Source organism: Gobius niger, assembly GCF_951799975.1.
Source record: "Gobius niger genome assembly, chromosome: 8".
Taxonomy (NCBI): domain Eukaryota; kingdom Metazoa; phylum Chordata; class Actinopteri; order Gobiiformes; family Gobiidae; genus Gobius; species Gobius niger.
The window spans coordinates 24,411,460-24,431,953 of NC_136859.1; the positions used below are offsets into that span (position 1 = coordinate 24,411,460).

The following is a 20,494-nucleotide window of genomic DNA, read 5'->3' on the forward strand; positions in this document are numbered from 1 at the left end:
ACGTTTGCGTCGTGGAGGGATTTTCATCATCGTAGCCCAAAGTAAAGAACCATTTTCTGCAAATGCCAATGTTTCACTTTACATATGACCTAGTGGAATGTTCTGCCATAAAGCGTTTAGACTTGAATAGGTATTACATCTCTTATTTGCATAATAATATTTTTCAAAATCATCATGGAGGCCGGAGGTTCTGTGTTGGAGGGCTGGACTTGACCCACGGCCCTGACATGGCATTCCCCTGTGGTTATAGCTTTGTGTCCGAATATTTGTTCGTTTTATTCCTTTGAAACGCATTTATCGGCCAACTGTCTCAACACAGATGGGTGAATCAAATGTTCTGATCCCCTTACTCAGTTTCAGCTTTGGGCTTTGGAGAATCTGACTTGGATCTTGCCGGTTCTGTATCACCACAGTGACTTGCTGTAGCACCACGGCATCATCTTTGCCAATACACACAGATGTCATACTTACGGGGGCTTTTGTGGTACGGCATCTGTGTATATTAGACGTACATAGAGGCTATTTAAGATGAGTATCTACAGCATGTTGATAGGAAAGGAAAAGCTATGAAATGCAGCTTAAATCGATGCACATTTTGACAAAGGAACATTCACAAAATAGACAAGAAGAGGTTATTATTGATCAGTGATGATGTCAGAGCGCGACGTTTAATGTAAAGGTAATAGGTTGTTCTCAAGTGCTTTTTACTTTTAAAAAAATGTCCTTTTAATTCAACAAGAACTTGTGAGACATTTACGTAAGCATTTCTCATTCCCCGTGACTTTACCCTGCTAGAACTTTGTCTTCAAAATCCAACACATTCATAGAAAAGAAAAGGATCCAAAGAAGAGGCAGGGCGATAAGGCCGTAACGTAACCAAATAAATATTGTAACATCTTCAACAAGTGTGCGGGTGTGTTTTTGATCCTTCACTCTCAGTACTTGCCCGTCAGTGCACAGCACAGATTGTTGCACGCATTTCTCAGGCTGTAGCAACATATGATTTCCTTAAACGTCTTCCTCATCTCCTGGCTCCTGAAGGCGTAGATTAGCGGATCGATCACCGAGTTACACATGATCAGGATGAGGTACATGTTGAAGTGCGACATGAAGCAGACGCAGTAGAGGTTTCGTGGGCAAGAGATCATCAGAATCAGATGGAGGAAGAATGGCGCCCAGCAGACGATGAAAATACCCAGGAGGATGGTCAGGGTTATGGCGCCTTTCATGCTTGCGCGCTGGTGGATGGAGTTGTAGCCGGGCAAAGCGGCGATGCGTTTGACGTGGGAGCGAGCCAGCATGAACATGTGGCTGTAGAGGGAGGCCATGATGAGGAGCATGGCGAAGAACATGGAGACCAGGCAGATGATGACAGGGGTGGAGTCCGAGTAGATGATGAAGACGATGCCGCAGCCGGTGCAAAACGTCCAGATGCCGCCGATGATGCAGCCAGCGCGCCGCACGGTCATGATGTTGTGGTACCGCAGGGCGTAGAAGATAGTGATGTACCTATGGAGAAAGAAAACAAGTTCATACAGCTAAGATGAGACTGCAGGTGAATAGGGGGATATAAGGGGTGAAATGTATTGCCAAAAAAGAAAAAAGGCTTATTTTTTAAGTAAAGTCAAGTACAAGTTAATGTGGCATCGCTATGTCTTACTTTAAAAGGATATGGTGTCACCACAAGGTAAGAAAAATATATTTTGATGAACCCCATCCAGTGACGCACAAACAATGTAACAATGCGAATAATTGGTAGTAAGGCCTGCAGGCACTCTACAAGCTGGGAAGATAATTTGCTAGTGACTCAGAACAGACTCTGTTTACAGAATATGATGAATAGATGTTTCAAAGTGTTTTTAAATTTAAAAGCAACTACTTCAGGTCCTCCTTTGATCCCACATCTTCCCTGCATACATGACTCAGTTTTATCAGCCAGGAGCTTCTCCTCGCTCATTTGGAGTTTCTCCCTCCTCGCTCCGGTCGGTTCACTTTTGGCGTATCACTGGTTTGGGATCCTGCTGCTGTCTGTGAAGCGGGGAGAGAGCGAGAGGAGCTACTGTCCACTTTGGCGCTGGCTTAACCGAGGCGGGCCCAGTGTCTGCCTGGTTACGACTTTGAGCGACAATTGGCACGGTGACGATCGCTAGTTTGTTGATGATATTTGCATACCAAATAATGAAGGCTGCTAAAACAAAGCACTTCAGAGACATTACAAGTAAGTACAGTAACTTATTACACTTGCTGCTGTCTTGCTCTCCTTCCTCCTTTTTATCCTCCTTCTCTTTCGTTTTTACTGCCAGAAGCATAACTTCTTCACATTCTGTCGGAGCTGTGTCTTTATTCTTCCAACACACTGCGTGGGCCCCTCTCCTTCTCCTCAGAAGAACTTGAGGGAGGGGCTCCCCTAGAGGGGGCCCCTAAATGATATGCCTCGTGCATATCCTCTATTGCAGGGGGCCCCAACTGGCGGACCTGGGTCCAGATCTGGACCTCCAGAGGCTTTAGTCCAAGCCTTTTCATCCTCTTGATATACTTAATATCTAAGGCTCAATTAAAAATTAAAAAACAATTTGAATAGTACTGAAATAAAATGGCAAAATGATTGATTCATTCATCAGCTCTGCTATGTAAATAGACTTCCTGTGCTCATGTTTTAACATTTTCAGGAGCAATGTTTGCAGACCTCGAATGTGCCTGTATTTTAGTTGGGGATCCCTGCTCTAACTGTTTTCATTGATAGGATATAGTTTTCAGCACTATGTTCCACTGAAGTGATAGAAATGAAAATGATGAATGTTATGCTTACAGTGTGTCCTGATGAAACATTGTTAACATAGCCTCAGTAATTAATGCGAACAGATATATTTATGCACTTAACTATTCCAGTAAACAAACAAAATGGACAAAATGTTATTTGTTAGTTTCCATGGGGTTAATACGAATCAACATCACATGTTGTCAGTGAGTCTTTTCTGATGAGAATATTAATCTCAGGGGAGCTAATATGATTTCCATGGTAATGCTAACTGACTTCCTGCCTTCTTCATTAGCATTACCATGGCACTTTAAATCTATGTATTCAGTCACAAATACGACTGGAACTGCAGCAAATAATGAAAAGAAGGTAAAGCACCTTTCACTGCTGTTAAATTCATTTCGTTTTTTCCTAATGTTTAAACATGAGCTTTCCTTAAAGGGACGATACAGAGTTTAACAATGTTGAAATTTTGTGTTTTCCTCCCTCTACATGTCCCACCTATGTCGTAAGGCGTAAAATGAGCTCAGACCTGTTCACCATAACTGCCTATAAAATCCTCCACTGTCACTCAAATAGTTGTTATTCCGGGTCCGAAGTGCCGTCATGCACGAGCTTAATATAGAAGCTGCAGTTACGTGTAAGACCTGAGGTGGCAGCAGTGAGTATAAAATGGCCAAATTGCATCTAGCCCCTTTAAACAAGGCGGCGATACAAGACAAACATATCCTTCTCTAGTATCACCTGTCCACGGCTATGGCCAGCAGGCTGCACATAGAGGCCACCACAGAGATGCAGATCATGGAGTCAAAGACGTTGTCCATCTGACGAATGAAGTTGTCCTCCACCACGAGCTGCCGGTTGTTCAGGAGGTAAATGATGATGCTCTCCCAGGCGTTGGACACACTCACCAGCATGTCTGCTACGGCCAAACTGGAAAAATACGTTTTGCATTAAAAATCCACATCAAGGACAGTGTGGGGGCACCATGGCATCTTCCCACGGCTTAGGTGGTTTGTCAAAGAACACTTTCACAATTTTGCTGGAATCAAGCCACCCTTTTTTTGTTTGTTTCAGGGGCAAGCATTACAATTGACTGTTACAAAACCTTTCAGGTGTCCTCTGCAAAATAAAGTGCATGTACAAAAGCCAGAAATAAAGTGCATGTATAAAAGCCATTCCATTACAGACAAATTGCTGATAATGTGCCTGACACTGGACGACTTCAAAGAAAATAATCCCAGGTAGCAATTCTTTTCCCGCCTCAACTGTGAGAACAAAAGGACATTTGGACAAAAGCCAACGGTCTCTACCCATGTGATGATTGTTAATCTCAGTCTGCAGCATTGTGAAAATGTGTTGATTTGGAGCAGCATACACAGTTGTGCTCAAAAGTTTACCTGCCCTGTCAGAATTTTGGACTATTTTTAATAGTTAATTACAAGCCCTCCAACACATGCTGGAAACAGAAACATAATTGCCAATAAGCTTTCAAAAAACAGACCTTTTTCAGTCATTTTTATTTACTCACCCTTTATTTGCGCAACGATCATCTTTCAAAGCTCGAACCTCTGATCAGAGTCACCAGACACAAGCTACAGGCACCCTCTGAAATCTGCCCCCCAGGTTGGGAACCGCTGTCTTACAACAAAGTGATTATATACTGTGCACTTCCCTTTCTGGAATATCACTCTGCGACTCATTTCAATACATCTCCAATACATTAGAGATGTCTATTCAGTCAAGTGTCGCTGTCTTCTGTATGCTGCATACAGTGGGAGGAAAATGTGTGTGAACTCTTTGGAATTTAAAAAAATGGGAAAAACACGCACATCCAATCTTAATAGTGTGCAGGACCAAAGTAGACTATGAAGATGCGGTGTAAGTAATAAACACTCTTTCTGGGAGCTACTTAGTTGTGCGGACTTTCTCAACTCTTTGGAATTTCTCACATTTCTGCATAAATTGGTCATAAAATGTGGTCTGATCTTCATCAAAATCATGAGAGTGAATAAACAGTGTCTGCTTCACTCAAACAATTACATGTCATCATATTTTGATTGGCCATGACATGAAAACATTCACAGGACTGGGAGGAAAAAAGTAAGTGAACCCAGGAATCTCGCTGAACTGCCACAGTTGTGTAAAGAGGAATGGTCAGATTCATTACAGTTTTCCTCCACACGTGACGTTGTGTGTTCTTCTCAAACTATTCAACTTTGGGTTAATCAGTCCACAGAATGTTTTGCCAGCAATGGAGTGGAGCATCCAAGTGCTCTTTCGCAAACCAAACCATTTCCCTCCCACTGTAAGCTGTAAATGCTCTTTCAGCTCCTCTCTGAGATTTTTTTTTTCATCCTGGAAGTAGCATAGACATTCTGAATGGATAGACTCACCTAATGGCATCATTAATGTTCCCTCTTCACTATTAACACGTATGCCAGTCTTCCGGCAAGAGGAATGTAATCAAAAGTCTGTGTAAGGCTCATGTATGCGGTTCTGTTGTCTATGTCCCTCGGTGATTTCCTGGTCGAGTCCCTCTCGCTCCTGGCAGTTCCAATTACTGTGTGTCCTGCTGCTGGCCAGTGTGTCATCACTTGGTTTGTCTTTAATTTTCTTTTGTCATGTTTTCTTTTAAACTCCAAAGGATTTTTCATGTTTTGTTCCGTCCACAAGCCAGGCCTAATTAGTCATGAAAGTGGCCATGAATGTCGACTTGATTTCAATCTTTCCCCAGACAAAACCATGGCCGGTCACTACAAGGCGTCTGATCTTTACTCAGCTTTTAAAATCGATGAAAAAGCGAAGTCTCTGGTTGGAAAAGTTGGGAACACACTTAGACCTGCCCCATCGTCCGAGTGCATGAAAAAACAAAATATCTCCCAAGGCTGTGTTGAGCAGATGGTCGAGGTGGTGACTTCCATTTTAATCAGCTGGATATGCAAACCACCACTGGCCTCGACTCGGACCAATTATTTATTAACATATGTAAATGTGGCAGCAATTACACAGTTGGCCACAAAATTAAAGTTGATATTTTGTGTGTTTTTTTTTTTTAATTTCTAAATCCATTCATTAGGGTGAATTACAAACTCCATGAGTAGCGGTGTAAGGGTGTGGGTTTAGTATCTATATAATCAATGTAGTCATTTTTAGCTTCTTGTGTATCTTAATCTAAATAACCTTCCATGCGATGTATACTGTACTTACTTTGCTTGGTTACTCAATAACATGTTTTGTAGCTACTGTAGACACTGTTTTTGCATCTTTGTATGTCACTCATGTGCGGTCATCCCAATATGCTCAACGAGAAGAACAGTAAATGAGCGAGACACAACTGAAACGCTTTCTCAGATATTTGCTAGTTACTTTGCCGTTGGTGAGTTACAACATTGCGATGGCGGTAATTGGGTCTCATTAGTGATTGTCTGACAGTGTATGTCACACATGCATGTACACACTATTACGTATAGGATTATCCAGTGGAACTGATTAAGGCTAGTATCTCAGAGGCAAGAAAAAAGTGAAAAAGAAAACCTGCATGTTATATGATAGCGTTTGTTCACAGCGATAAAGTGTGGCTTATTCCAATATTTTTTATAGGCCCATATTTCTTTAAAAAGCAAAAAAAAAAACAACCTTTAATATGGAAGACGCATAACAATGTGGAAGGAGATAATGGCATGAAGAACAAAGAACCTCCCGTTCAAAGGCTTATCTGCTTCCTATTCAATTTGCAGTTTGGTTCTCTCCAAAGGACACAGAAAATGCCAATTATAGTCGAAGTTTAATCAGTTACACTTACATTTAAGCGGTTAATTGCTTGAATCCGTCTATTATACGTCGTCTGTCTCCTACTATAATTGCCCAAGTTATTTTGAGGCCAAATTGGGATTTTTTGTCTCTCCAAACACTGGTGCATCTTCAGGAATCAGTGTATGTCCACAACCAATTAGAAACATTTTTACTTTACTTCATCTCTATGGGGATCCCACCATGTTTTTTTTAAATTTTCTTCCTGAAAACCTTAAAATTGGAATCCGGCAATTATGCTTTGAGGCACACAACATATTTTGAATTCTAGCCTCAGGCCAAACAGCATCTGAAAACCAATACCGAGTTAATATGTAATCTGCACACTGGCAATTAAAAAGATAGTCATACAGTCACAAAATTCTGTATAGCTTAAATATATATATATTTAGCTTCTAATGTTACAGCACTTTGAATCGGTTACTCTTTTTTTTTTTTTTTTTACTTCCAGCTAAATACTAAATACTAATTGGAATTCGCCTGTATACTTCAAATACTAACCCTCACAGCGATACGTGATAGAGAAGGATATTACAGCTGATTCCAACCCAATCAACCTTTTAAAAATAAATAAATCACAATAGAATAAAGGCAATAGAATACAATAACACAAATCAAGCAAAGGTAGTAGACGAGACTTTCTTGGTGCTGTCCTTTCTGAAGTTCAGCACCTGTGTGGCTGTCTTGTGCCAGCTTAGTTTATCCTGCGCATTTACGCCGGTGTTTAATTGACATCTGGAGGTGCAATTACCGTCTCCTTAATGCTCGGCAGCTGATCGGCCGTCCCCGTGTGCGTTTGCTTAATCTTTCCTGTCGACTCTACTTGGTAAACAGAGTTAGCTTAGATGTGGGATGAGGGAAGTGGTTTTTTTTAAGCGTTGCGCCTCATTTTAACGGCTTCAGGAATACTTGGAGTAAAGACTTCAATATATTAAGTATAATGTGCTCTGCGATACCTTCAGGCAGGCTTCACTAACACCACTCCATTTAAGAAGTTGATGAAATCCTAACGTCTAAAAGTAGCGCTGACTTTTCAAGTTTTAAAGTAATTGATCCAAACAGGGAAGCTTCTATAGTCGACAAATCAATGGCCCTTAACTTTAGAAAGAGGTTAACCCCGTAACTTTTGTTTCTAAACTTGCACGTAAACACAGAGTTTGCCACTCAGCCATACTGTCAGGTTAGCATTTGGTTGATTCATTTGTAGATCTTAAAATGTTTTTCATTTTGATGACGCTTTATAATAAGAGTATGTGAGTTCATGATGCTTCATGATAAACTCCTTAATTCACACCGTTAATTCAGGCAATGAACTCATAAATAATAATGATTAATTTATCATGATCATGATGAACTCTTTGTTGTCATGACTTTATTATGAATGTGAGACTTAATACTGTAGATACAGAACCTGTTTTAGGACACTAATAATATAAGAGGAGAGCTTTTATTCATTTATTTAAAAGAAAACAAATACTTATAAAACATGAATATAGGTGTGCCCAACCAACATAAAATAATAATTAATAAAAATAATGCATTGGATTTTTATAGCACTTTTCTGGACACTCAAAGACGCTTTACATTATATTATTAATTCACTCCAAACTCAGTGGTAGTAAATTACTTTTGTAGGTACAGTTGCCCTGAGGTAGACTGATAGAAGTGAGGCTGCCAATTTGCACCATCGGCCCTTCCGACCACCACACATTCACTCTCACACTACATTCTCACAGACAAGGTGGGTGAAGTGTCTTGCCCAGGGACACAACGACAGTGTGCACATGCAGGAGCCTTGATTGGAACCCCCAACCTATTTGCCCACATGTTTATACAAGTTATCAAAGCTGCAACGCTTCAGTTTAAGGGCACATTCATAATGGAGTCTTGATGAACTAATCATTTTTAGTTGTACGTTTACACAAAGTTTGGTCCTCGCCACCGTTTGTTTCTTTCATCAGAATTCATCATGATCATGACAAATTAATCATCATTAATGAGTTCAATGAGTATTTCATTATGAAGCATCATGAAGTCGGATGAATGTGTAATGAGTTAATCCATGAAGTCATGATGAATTCATTCAAAGATAGTCATGGCAATAATAGCAATACAATGTGTGTTTTGAGTCTGCATTAGAACTGTGGCCTTACCTGCAGACAAAAAAGTACATGGGCGAGTGCAGGTTTTTGTTTTTGACGATGGCTGTGATGACCAGGATGTTTTCCAGCAGAGAGATTATTCCCAGGATCAGAAATACCTGCAAAAACAAAATGCATTTACATTGGACAGAATCATTCCCAGTGAACCCCTACAGCTCCGACAGAGTGCAGGTCACAGGGGAAGAAGGTTTGGCAGGGGGAGAGAACCTTTAAATAGGCACAATTGTCGCCCACAAACTGGAAGGTAAACCTTGCCCAGGAATGCACGGTTGTGTGAATGCGCCAGGCAAAGCCTGCTCAGGGTTGTGGCATGAAGTCCAATCACATCCAAATGGTTCTGTCATCCTCGACGGAGAAGAAGACGGGGAAATGAAAATGCTGTCTTTTATGTTTTGCATCTCACAGTAAACTCTCCTTCTAGCAAATCCAAAAAGGCAATAAGTAGTGGCATGTTTCCTTGCCAATTGTCCGGTGATTTAAATAGTCAAAAGATTTTGCATTAAAATAAAAAAGACTAAGGAGGGATAAACAAGCAAGTAAGTAAGTAACTTTTATTTGTAGAGCACCTCTAACAGAGCCAGGGGCTTCACAAGAAGAAAGCCGGTTATGTAGCGGTTATCTAACATGCTGTTTAGTCATTTGTGAAAGGTTTGAGCTCAGAGCCACAGCGTTGAAACGAAAAGTTGCAAGTATTTGACTTTTTTTTTTACCGAGTCTTGATAGAAAACGGCACACGAAAAATCTTTAATGAAGAAAAATGGCCTGACAGGAGTGTTGAGCTGAGTGTGAGCTATTTTAAACTGTCAGTAATTTACATCGAAGTTCTGACTTTACGAGCCGACTGAGCCGCAATCAGTGCCGACAGCCTCTTCCACCACCTCACACTCCACACCCACATAATGAAGTTACATCATGTAAATCTGATGATGATTCTTTGTTTTTACTGAATACATGCAAACTAGTGCCATATGCCAAAAGGCTTTCTAACTCTGAATCATCAGAGTGTCAAAGTGCAAAGTAGCCTAAGGTTGTGTTCATTAACATGCACTGTCCCTTTACCAAATAAACCTGTAGGGCCGGTCCTGCTACATAAGGCTGTGTTGCTCCTGTACTTACCTCTATTGCGATGTGCATCTGCTCACATGCTGCTGACTTAGATGTCCCGCTCTTGTCGGTCATGAGCGAAGGGGCCAGGGTGTTGTTGTGGGGGTAGTCGCCCCATGAGGAGTTACTGAAGAGCGCCTCCTCCCTGTAAGAAGACTCCTCAGACACATTCATCCTGCTGGGCTCCGGTCCTGATCACAACTGAGCTAATCCAAGGGCCATTCTGCAGACAGGCTGAGGAAGAGAAGGCAATGCAAATGAAAAGAAAGTTTTGCTCGCTGAGAGTTTTTTCTTTAGTCAGAACTAAAGCAGAACTATGCATAAAATGAGGCGCAACAAGTTCCCATTGCCGTTAGGCATCGCTCTGATGGGAGCTCTGCTGTCTATGCACACACACACACACATGTTCACAGCTGATAAGCACTGCTCCTTCTCTCACAACAACAAACTTTATGTCCTCTTTGACCTCACATAGAAAACCCAAATTTGGTATTTCACAATGAATCAATGAATCAATGAATCAATGAATCAATCCCTCCCTCCCTCCCTCCCTCCCTCCCTCCCTCCCTCCCTCCCTCCCTCCCTCCCTCCCTCCCTCCCTCCCTCCCTCCCTCCCTCCCTCCATCCATCCATCCATCCATCCATCCATCCATCCATCCATCCATCCATCCATCCATCCATCACTGACTTGGCCGTGCTTTCCATAAAATCCCAATAGAAAACGTCAACATTAAATGTGGTCTACTGTAAAAAGACATCAGGACACAGTAATAGAGCAGCATTAGGACACAGTAATAGAGCAGCATTAGGACACAGTAATAGAGCAGCATTAGGACACAGTAATAGAGCAGCATTAGGACACAGTAATAGAGCAGCATTAGGACACAGTAATAGAGCAGCATTAGGACACAGTAATAGAGCAGCATTAGGACACAGTAATAGAGCAGCATTAGGACACAGTAATAGAGCAGCATTAGGACACAGTAATAGAGCAGCATTAGGACACAGTAATAGAGCAGCATTAGGACACTGTAATAGAGCAGCATTAGGACACAGTAATAGAGCAGCATTAGGACACAGTAATAGAGCAGCATTAGGACACAGTAATAGAGCAGCATTAGGACACAGTAATAGAGCAGCATTAGGACACAGTAATAGAGCAGCATTAGGACACAGTAATAGAGCAGCATTAGGACACAGTAATAGAGCAGCATTAGGACACAGTAATAGAGCAGCATTAGGACACTGTAATAGAGCAGCATTAGGACACAGTAATAGAGCAGCATTAGGACACAGTAATAGAGCAGCATTAGGACACAGTAATAGAGCAGCATTAGGACACAGTAATAGAGCAGCATTAGGACACAGTAATAGAGCAGCATTAGGACACAGTAATAGAGCAGCATTAGGACACAGTAATAGAGCAGCATTAGGACACTTCTTGAGACTGGTATAGTGGCAGCTCAGTGATGACTCACAGCCTGACTGGGAGTGAGTGACGGAAAAAGTACAATCTCTCTCTCCTCTCTTGAAACTAAATAACAGTCATGGCATTTTTTTGTTTGGAATTTAAAACAGCTGGAGCCAACACTAGACATATTGAGATTTAAAAATAGGGCAGCCGTTTTTTTTTGTTTGTTAAAATTTAGAAAAGGACAAAACAACCAAAAAAATCATCCGGAAATGTTGTTTTCCGTATTTGATTTTAAAACTGAATAGCCAACGATGGAAGACTACACGGATTAAAGTTCCATGACCTAAATTTATCATTTTGAGTCAAGCGCTTTGGTCAAAGGAAGGTACATGCCCCAATTGATTTAATATTTGTCTTTAGAGTGGCTACAGAATTAATCTTCTTCAATAAAGGCTTTAAGACAACTTTGATGTAACATGATTGAACTTCTGATGCAACATTGACCCCAACATTGGGGCTTGTAGTTAATGTAATGGCCTTTGCTCTGCTCGATCAGACCTCGGGAGCTAAGGGCCTGGCTGGTACTTGGATGGGAGATTGTTTGGGATGCCTGGGTGAATGCAGTGAGTGGTTGGTTGTATCGTGTGAATTAAAAAATGCAGGAAATTGTAAAGCAGCAGCTCTATCCCCTTCTTTGAAGTTCGCCAAATGTTTTCAACACCTCTACACGTGCTTCATAAGTCACATTTTAGAGGCATTTTCTGCTTGTTTTCAAAATGCTGAACAAAATCTGCAAACATTAGAGTACATTAAGTAAAGTATAAAAACTAAATTCTAATTGTTTTCTTTATTTTTGTTAAAACATCATCTTTGCAACTACCGCTCTTGTGTTAACTAAGTGCCTTACACAGTTATCCTCGAAACACAAGCAGCTCCCTGATTTTCCCCTGTTTTTGTCACAAAAAAGTAGCTCGCCAGGAAAAAAGGTTGCAGACTCCTGCTATACTCAAAGCTGCGGTACGCTTGACATTTAGAGGGTTGGGTTTATTGGGTTTACTGTGTCGAGTTTTGCTGATAAAGGCCGAGAAGACAAATCTCAAATGAAATCCGCAGACTGAGGTGGCATGTAAATCTGATTTTGTAATAAACGTAACCAAATAAAAGTCAAACATTGTGGCTGTTCTGTCTGGTTGTTTGAAGACCATTATCTTAATCCTATCGTCCAGTTAAAACAAGCAGAGTGGATTCAGTAATTAACCTTAGCAGTAAGGCACAAGCAAAAAGCCAGCACGGTTTCCTCTCTTTTTGCTATCTGCGGTGAATGCACTTTTGAAGACAGTAATTGCAGGAGCGTGGATTATTTCCACCAACGGGAATTCAATTGTCGAGGCTCAAAGGCGCACTGCAGCTCAGCGTCAGTCTTTCATGCAGTAACTGGATGTAGTTCATCTCAATTAACCTTTCAAAGGAGGCACCTTTACAAACAACTGAGCAATGCACTGCTTCTAAGTCGCTCTTCTATATTTAATAAATGAGGGCAAGGACACCAGCTGTAAAAGCGTTTTCGTTTTTGCCATCAGACATGTAAAGTTTAGATAACTCTGCCTGCTACATTATCTTATGCACCATCTTCTCTGTTGTAGAAACAGCATTGCCTCGTTATACCTGGCGCCTGCTGTCTTGTGCTAGGTTCCCTTTGTACTTTGAAGTTGGAATCCTGGGGAAGCTTTTACTCCTGGAGCAGTTGTGAATTCAAAAAGTTCAATGACAGTGCCTGAACTATAAATAATTCAAGCTATGAAGCGGGTAATGCTCACTGACAGGACTCAGACCTCATAAATGTATTGTTTTATATATTTTTGTTGTGTTCTGCTGGAAAGTGTGTGCTCCAATGAAGGGTCAGTTGGAGAGTAAAGTTTGCTCATCAGCCTTTGATAGACGTGGGCTGCACCACATAAGACGACCAGGCGGCATCCGAAACAGATGCAAAGCCTCACCCCGAAAGGCGCACCCAGCCTGCGAAGGAACTCGACTGTGAGTATCCACGATCTAGTCCAGGGGTGTCCGAGCTTTTTTCACAGAGGGCCACATGCAGAAAAATAAACAAACAACTGGGCACACAGTAGAGGTCAGACACTTCACCACTATTAAAATTAGAGAATTCAATAAAACGTTAACTATGCTTTTTAATTGAATATGCTTAGAAGGTCCTATATCATGCAAAATCGAGCTTTTAACCATGTTGTTCAGCTATTTCCTTATCAAGAACACCCCCAGAGTGTTTTTTGGCTTCATTCACGCAGTTCTAAGCAATCCTCCTGAATCCTGCTCTCGACTGAGTTGTGACGCATAGTGTCAAACAGGAATAGCCCGACGTCTGTAATGTAATGCCTTACGGACTGATTTTAATTTATAAGACAGCTTTTTCATTATTTCTGTTGTAAGAAAATAATAAAAGGAAGTGCCCAACGCCTCCGCGCTGCCCCTGCAGTGAAAACAAACACATCCCCTGAGCGTCTGAACATATGTCAAGTTTGCACCGAAAGCTGTGAAGAAGGAGCTCGGTCTAACCTACTCTTTTTTCTTACCGAACGCTAATGGCATTGCAAAAATGTGCGTTTGGGTATAGGAGGACAGGACTTTATTCAACCTTCCTAAAGAAGAGGTCACTCATCAGAAGTCGGAATTTCGTTCCGGGATTCAGCGACTATCAGCCAAAATAATGTTTTTCTGTGTGTGTTTGCCATTTATGAAGCTGTGCTGCAAATGTCAAATCCTTATAACTGCATTGTGAAGTAACTTCACCTTTTGCTGTTATGTTTATACTTCTACTACTGCAAAAGTGGCATCGGCTGCATCAACTCGGTGAGAGGGACGGAGTTAAATGAATCCAAGCGTCTTGTCTAACGGGTTTGAAAAATAACTCCAGAAAATACTTATATTTATCACAAAAATGAGTATTCCATAGTGTATATTATATAAATGCCTATACTTTACTTTGGATTGGCTAAAAAAGCATGATGCAGATCCTTTAAAGCAAAAAAAAAAAGTCATCCTTCATCACAGCTTTCTATTAATGGATTTTCCTTTATTTTACATTATTTCAATTGAAGGGACTAAACAGTTTAAAAAATGTTAAAATGAAGTATTTTCCCTCCCCCTACATGTTCCAGCAATGTCCTAATGTGTAGAATGAGCTCAGACCTGTTCAGCACCACTACCTCTAAAATCCTGCACTGTCACTCAAAAAGGTGTTAATTCGGGTCTGAAGTAGCCTGGCCTTAACCATCCGTAAACTCCGGTCAATTATACTTTCCCTACATGTACGTCTGGGTCTGATCTCAGTGGCTGCGTTACATCGGTTGACTTTCTACCCACCATTCGGGGGGGAGGCGGGGGTTGTAGGTGACGTCAAGCATTTGCGCCAATTTTCCGGTTGTAGTTTGGCAATGGCGGCGGATACGAAAGTAGTGGAAGCTTTTCAATCCGTCCTGGCTCGGCTCCCAAATATCAAGAAAATAAAATTGAAGCCTTGGAATGAGCAAGGAATGCCCCCAAGAGTTATGATAGCTGCTTCACTCACTCCAGCGCATTACATACGTCACGACTAAACGCTAGAGAAAATCAGATCCAATAATTTCAAAGGAGTTCACCTCCCACCTGATAACAGAGCTCAATTGTGAAGTTCCAGACCCTTGTACGAAACGCAGTAAGTACGAGGGTCTGAAGTGCCGTCATGCACTAACGCAACATAGAGATTGCAGTTACGTGTAAGACCTGAGGTGGCAGTAGTGAGTATAAAAATGACCAACTTGCATCTAGTCATTTTTAGAAATAGCTGTGGGCCAATTAAATTTAATTGCCGTAGTTTGGACATCCCGATCTAGTCCTTTCGGTCATTACCCAGATCTCATGGCCATTAGTGGGAGTAAGAACGTAAAAATCCTTGTTATTCTGATATTCTGAAAATAAGTGGCATAGTCTCTGCAGGGTAAATCATGTAGAAACACAGATTTTGTAACGCATTTCCAATAACACCTAATAATTCAGTCACCAATGCATCAGCAGATGCACAAAACTGAACACCAACAGTAATCGCCTTCTGGGTGCTGCAGGCGATTGCAACTTTTCATTAATCTCTACAAAAATGAGCCATGAGCTGTCTTCCTTTAACAGGGTTCATAAACTTGAAATGCATTATAGCATAACTCCATGATATAGGTAGTTATTATAGCATAGAAAACACACATTACTTTCATTTATGAATATCTGTAGCATAACACGGTCTGGAGCAGTTCTTCATTTCATGTTTCATATTTTTTCGTTTTTAGTGGTTGTATATTTTACTAAAGTATTATTTCTAGACATTTCTTCCCGGGTTTATTTTCCCTGGACCTCTCTCTCTTCTTCTTCTCAAACAACACAGGCAGAAGGATATCTCTTAGTTATGACAAAAACATACTATATTTAGGCTATACCAGAGTTTACCTTATATGAGCTCTGGGGACAGTGGCGCCTAAACTTCAGGCAGAGTTCAAAAAACTAATTGTGAGACATTAAAGGGGATCATGGGATTTTTTTTAAAACTATGCCCGAGGTCTTTAAACAGATTTTATTTTCATTATGCTGATCCTGAGGAATTTCACATCAAAGCCGTTACAAAACGTTTTGTAACCTTGAATGTTAAACAACCACGATAGGATCTGAATGCACGTGAGGCTGGAGATATCAGAATTGTTATCTTTATTGACAGCAATGCAGAACAGAAAATACTCTTATTCCCCCCTCTGTCTTCCAACAGAATGCAGAAACAAAATGCAGAAGGAAGCTCTGTTTATTTATCACGGTCTACAACATAACAGACTCTTACCAAAGTGTAGTCGAGATGAGGAAACGTGGAGTTTATAGTGTGGCAAATAGAGCCATTAAGAAGTAATCTGCGTTAAATGACGTAAATCCAAACACAGAGGATGAAGGTAATCGACTGAGCTAGACAAATGTTTGCCTAGGAGTCAAGTTTCTCCACACATCGCTGGCTTCAGACGTCAAGCCCATCTCTGGGAATTCACTTCACATTCATAGACAAAGTTTGATCAAAAGCCTGTACATCACGACGTTTGGCCTTAGCGTTTCGAATAAACACAGCAGCAGAGTTTTGTTCAAGTTACGCATAGATCATGAGGCTGACCATCAAAAATCATCAATTCCATTTACAGCTCTCGCTTCTCCATCCTCCCATTTCAGCCAAGATAACCAATTTCTAATATTCCCGAATAATCGTGACCAGCCGTCAGATGTTACAAAGAACAATAGAATGGCCACATACACTGTATTCTTCCCTCACACTGCTGTGAACGGCAAGACTACACCGGTGATGACGTGGGGCTTTCTCTCAGCAATTAATTACAGTGGTTAGCTGTCTCATGGGGCTGGTGCACCAGAGGTGTGTGGAAATCTATAAGCAGGTTGTCTTGTATTGGGCTGCTACTGCTGTCAGTGTGACTCATTAATAAGCCTTGAGGGTCCGCTGTATGGGGTGCAACAACCTTATGAAAAGGGATTTAGCTGAATCGAATTTGCCATTGCTATGCTCCCCATAGATTCATAATGAGTTTCTTTGTTGAAATCTTTGTGACATTTCTACAGATATTGTATTGTTTATATCGAGTGCTGAAAGTTGTGTCGCATGGCTCTTGTCCCTGATTAGCTGCATTACTGAAAGGTGTACAGGCCAGTGTGGGTTCAGCGTTGTGGCTGTGTTTTAGTCCAAGTGTGGTCGAGATTGTTTGTTGCCTCTCCCCTGTCGAACGTGCCGACAGCCCGGTTTGTGGAGCCATGTCTATGTGGCAGTAATTAAGCCACTGTTGCTCAATTGTGTTCTCGTTGCTTCCCGAGAATATTTGTCGTTAATTGTTTATATCCGACGCTCTTTTGTTTTGCATCGGGTTGAGTCTCGCCAAATATAGCTGTTTTATTTGTAAAGTGCCTTGACCGGTGGGATTTTCTCTGCTCATAAGCAGTGCTAGCTTGTACGTACTATATCATCTTACCTGCCCAATACCTGCACACTAGGCCTTTTAGATTTAACAATTACTTTAAGGGATATTTCAGGATTTTTGACATAGGGCCTCATTTCCTAGTGTTGTTGATTTCTGGAGACTTTCTTTTTTTAATTCATGCAGTCCTTATATTTGAAGAATTTAGCAGTGTTAGGCTAGTGCATGTCTATGGTAACTAGTAGCCTGCATTAAAAACAGTCTGACCCAAGCACAGTGCACCTGAGGCAAATCACTTATTACACAGGACTATTAACATAAATGTCTGTGTTGACTGAGTCATTTTTGAAATACAACCATTTTGCATTTGAAAGAACTTATACCGGATCTACAGTAGTTTGTTTACCTGCGGTCGGCATTACTACACGTGGAATTCACAAAGGAGCTTTCTACAAATCAGATATGGCAACGTTTGGAGGACTACCCCATGATTTTGAAGAGGTTTTTAATGCAGGCTACTAGTTACCATAGACAAGCTACCATAGTCAAGCCTAGCACTAAACAAGCCTAGCACTAGCCTAGCATCACCAAACTCTTCAAATACAAGGACTGCATGAATTACAAAATATATATATAGCTCCAGAAATCAACAACACTCAGAAAACAGGCCCTACGTCAAAAATCCTGAAATATCCCTTTAGAGCGCTTCATGAAATTGCTGCTGATGTTGTCAAATTTAATATGTAAAAGAACGGTTATATTTTTGCCACCACTTCCATTGGTTCATTGTTTTAAGTTCAGTTTAGTTCAATTTATTGTCATTGTAAAAAAATAAATAATAATAAATTTAACGCCACAGGTAAACAAAAAACGTCACTCACCTAGTTTTTTTTTTAGGAGACTTCTTATACTTTCCGTTGCATTACACAGAGATGCAATACATTCTCTCCAGCAATTCATTCACCCATCTGATGCTGTTGACCAGAGGTGGGAGTAAGTCACTAAATGCAAGTCTCGAGTCAAGTCCAAGTCGTGAAGGTCCAAGTCCCAAGAAAGTCCAAGTCAATCCAAGTCAAGTCAAGTCTTGCTTTAGCTGGCAAGTCACCTCAAGTCACAAACGCCAGTGTGTCTACTTTTCCATCCATCCATTTTCTTCCGCTTTATCCGGGGCCGGGTCGCGGGGGCAGCAGTCTCAGCAGAGATGCCCAACCTTCCCGATCCACACACACTTCCTCCAGCTGTTCTGGGGGGACCTCGAGGTGACACCAGGCCAGCTCGGAGACATAGTCCCACCACCGTGTCCTGGGTCTTCCACGAGGCCTTGTCCCACAAGGACATGCCTGGAACACCTCCCGCGGGAGGCGACCAGGAGGCATCCGGGACAGATGCCCGAGCCACCTCAGCTGGCTCCTTTCGACGTGAAGGAGCAGCGACTCTACTCCGAGCTCCTCTCGAGTAACTGAGCTCCTCACCCGATCTCGGAGGGTGCGCCCAGCCACCCTGCGAAGGAAACTCATTTCGGCCGCTTGTATCCCCGATCTTGTCCTTTCGGTCATTACCCAAATCTCATGACCATAGGTGAGAGTGGGAACGTAGATCGATCGGTAAATCGAGAGCTTTTGTCTACTTTTCAACATATCTATTATAGAAAACGCTATCTCAATGGCCGCCGCCTGGGCGCCGCCATGTTTATTTCCCATACCGACTTTGAAGCTAAGCAGGAAACTGCCTGGTTAGAACTGGGATGGGAGACCGTTCCTCGGATGCTAAGCAGGGAAGGGCCTGGTTAGAACTGGGATGGGAGACCGTTCCTCGGATGCTAAGCAGGGAAGGGCCTGGTTAGGACTGGGATGGGAGACCGTTTTGGGAACACCAGGAAGCCTGGCGACAGTACTGAGTGTGTGCGTGGTTGGTGCTGCTGCTGTCCGAGGACAACCCGCTGTCACAAAAACGCGAGTGCACGAGATCTGTCTGCCGTGCGTGTGCGCGCATCCAAACAGGGCGATGTGTGTGTGCGCGCGTTTGTGTGTGTTCGTGCGTGTGTGTATGTATGTGTGCGCGCGCATCCAAACAGGGCGCTGTGTGCGTGTGTGTGCGTGTGTGTGTGTGTGTGTGCGTGCGTGCCCAAAACCTGCTCCAACACGAGCCTCTAATCAAACGCGCTGCTCCGACTGATTTATCCTCCGTGTGAGTCACAGCGAAAATGAAACTACAACTTCACGAGCGCATGGCCTGCACTGCGTAGTTTTTTTCTTTTTTTTCCTTTGCTGCTGTACCATTTGTTTTCTATTTTGCTTTCACGTATTGTGAGCCCAGAGGTACATTTTATTCTAAAGCAGCTTTGAACGCATTGCCACTTTTATTGTAAGGTTATGAATACTGTCTAATAACGATCATTAGGCTATTTCCGTTCAATACCTACTCATTATTTCTTTTTTTGTACACTACCGTGATGGACCAAACCACGGGTCCTGCACCGTGAACCGAACCGTTAGAGCTGAACCCCTAATATTAATCAAAAATTATTCCACTGTCTCTTGAATCCTGTTCCCCGAGTTTAGCGAAAATATTGTCGTTGTTTATACGAAAGGAGTACGGGTGCATCAAACACTCCAATTGCAGTTTGTTTGAAATTGTTTTTTGCCTTCATTATTTTAAACATTTGTAGTGGCCATAGTTTTTGGAATGGGTTGGGAACCACTGGTCTACAGCTGAACTGTGTGACGGGTTGGACATTTCTTTGTAATCCCTCACAATCTCAGAATATCAAATGTGGAGACTAGCGAGGCCCGGCCGAAGGCCGGGTCTCAGCTAGTATAATATATAATGTGTGCGGATGCGTAATATAACCACTAAATGCTGTGAACGTTGTGTGAACGCTTTAAAACATCGAAAAGCCCCCAAGATTTCGTCATTCTGGAGGCCGCCCATCTGCGCTGTTTGTTGTTTCAAACGTTTTCCGTAAATCACCTCTTCACTGTCTTTAGAAAACTTTTAACCCAGGGGCGGACTGGGACTGAAAAACAGCCCTGGACTCTGACCAACCTGGCCCAAATTAGCGTAATTGTGACTTCCACAAATACATATTTTAACCTCTTACCACCCGCCTTAACGTTAACGAGTTCATTTTCCCCAGTTTGACTGGTATCATCAGCAAAAAGAACGGGAAAAGTGGTCGCAGAAACAAAAGCAAAATCATTAATATGAATAATAAATAATAATGGTCCCAAAATTGAACCTTGTGGTA

At 41.9% G+C, this 20,494-nt stretch overlaps 1 protein-coding gene across 1 annotated transcript in view; it reads right to left on the reverse strand.

Moving 5' to 3' along the window:
- Positions 1-802: 802 nt before the first annotated feature.
- Positions 803-20,494, reverse strand: part of LOC306966612 (melanocortin receptor 5-like) — a 38,168-nt gene continuing 18,476 nt past the window's right edge. The window contains exons 2-5 of the mRNA XM_079561414.1: positions 9,850-10,071; positions 8,725-8,831; positions 3,503-3,691; positions 803-1,509 (exon numbers count right to left, since the gene is read on the reverse strand). Of these exons, the coding sequence (XP_079417540.1) occupies positions 936-1,509; positions 3,503-3,691; positions 8,725-8,831; positions 9,850-10,011 (1,032 nt within the window). The 5' untranslated portion in view covers positions 10,012-10,071 and the 3' untranslated portion in view covers positions 803-935. The remainder of the gene's footprint in view (positions 1,510-3,502; positions 3,692-8,724; positions 8,832-9,849; positions 10,072-20,494) is intronic.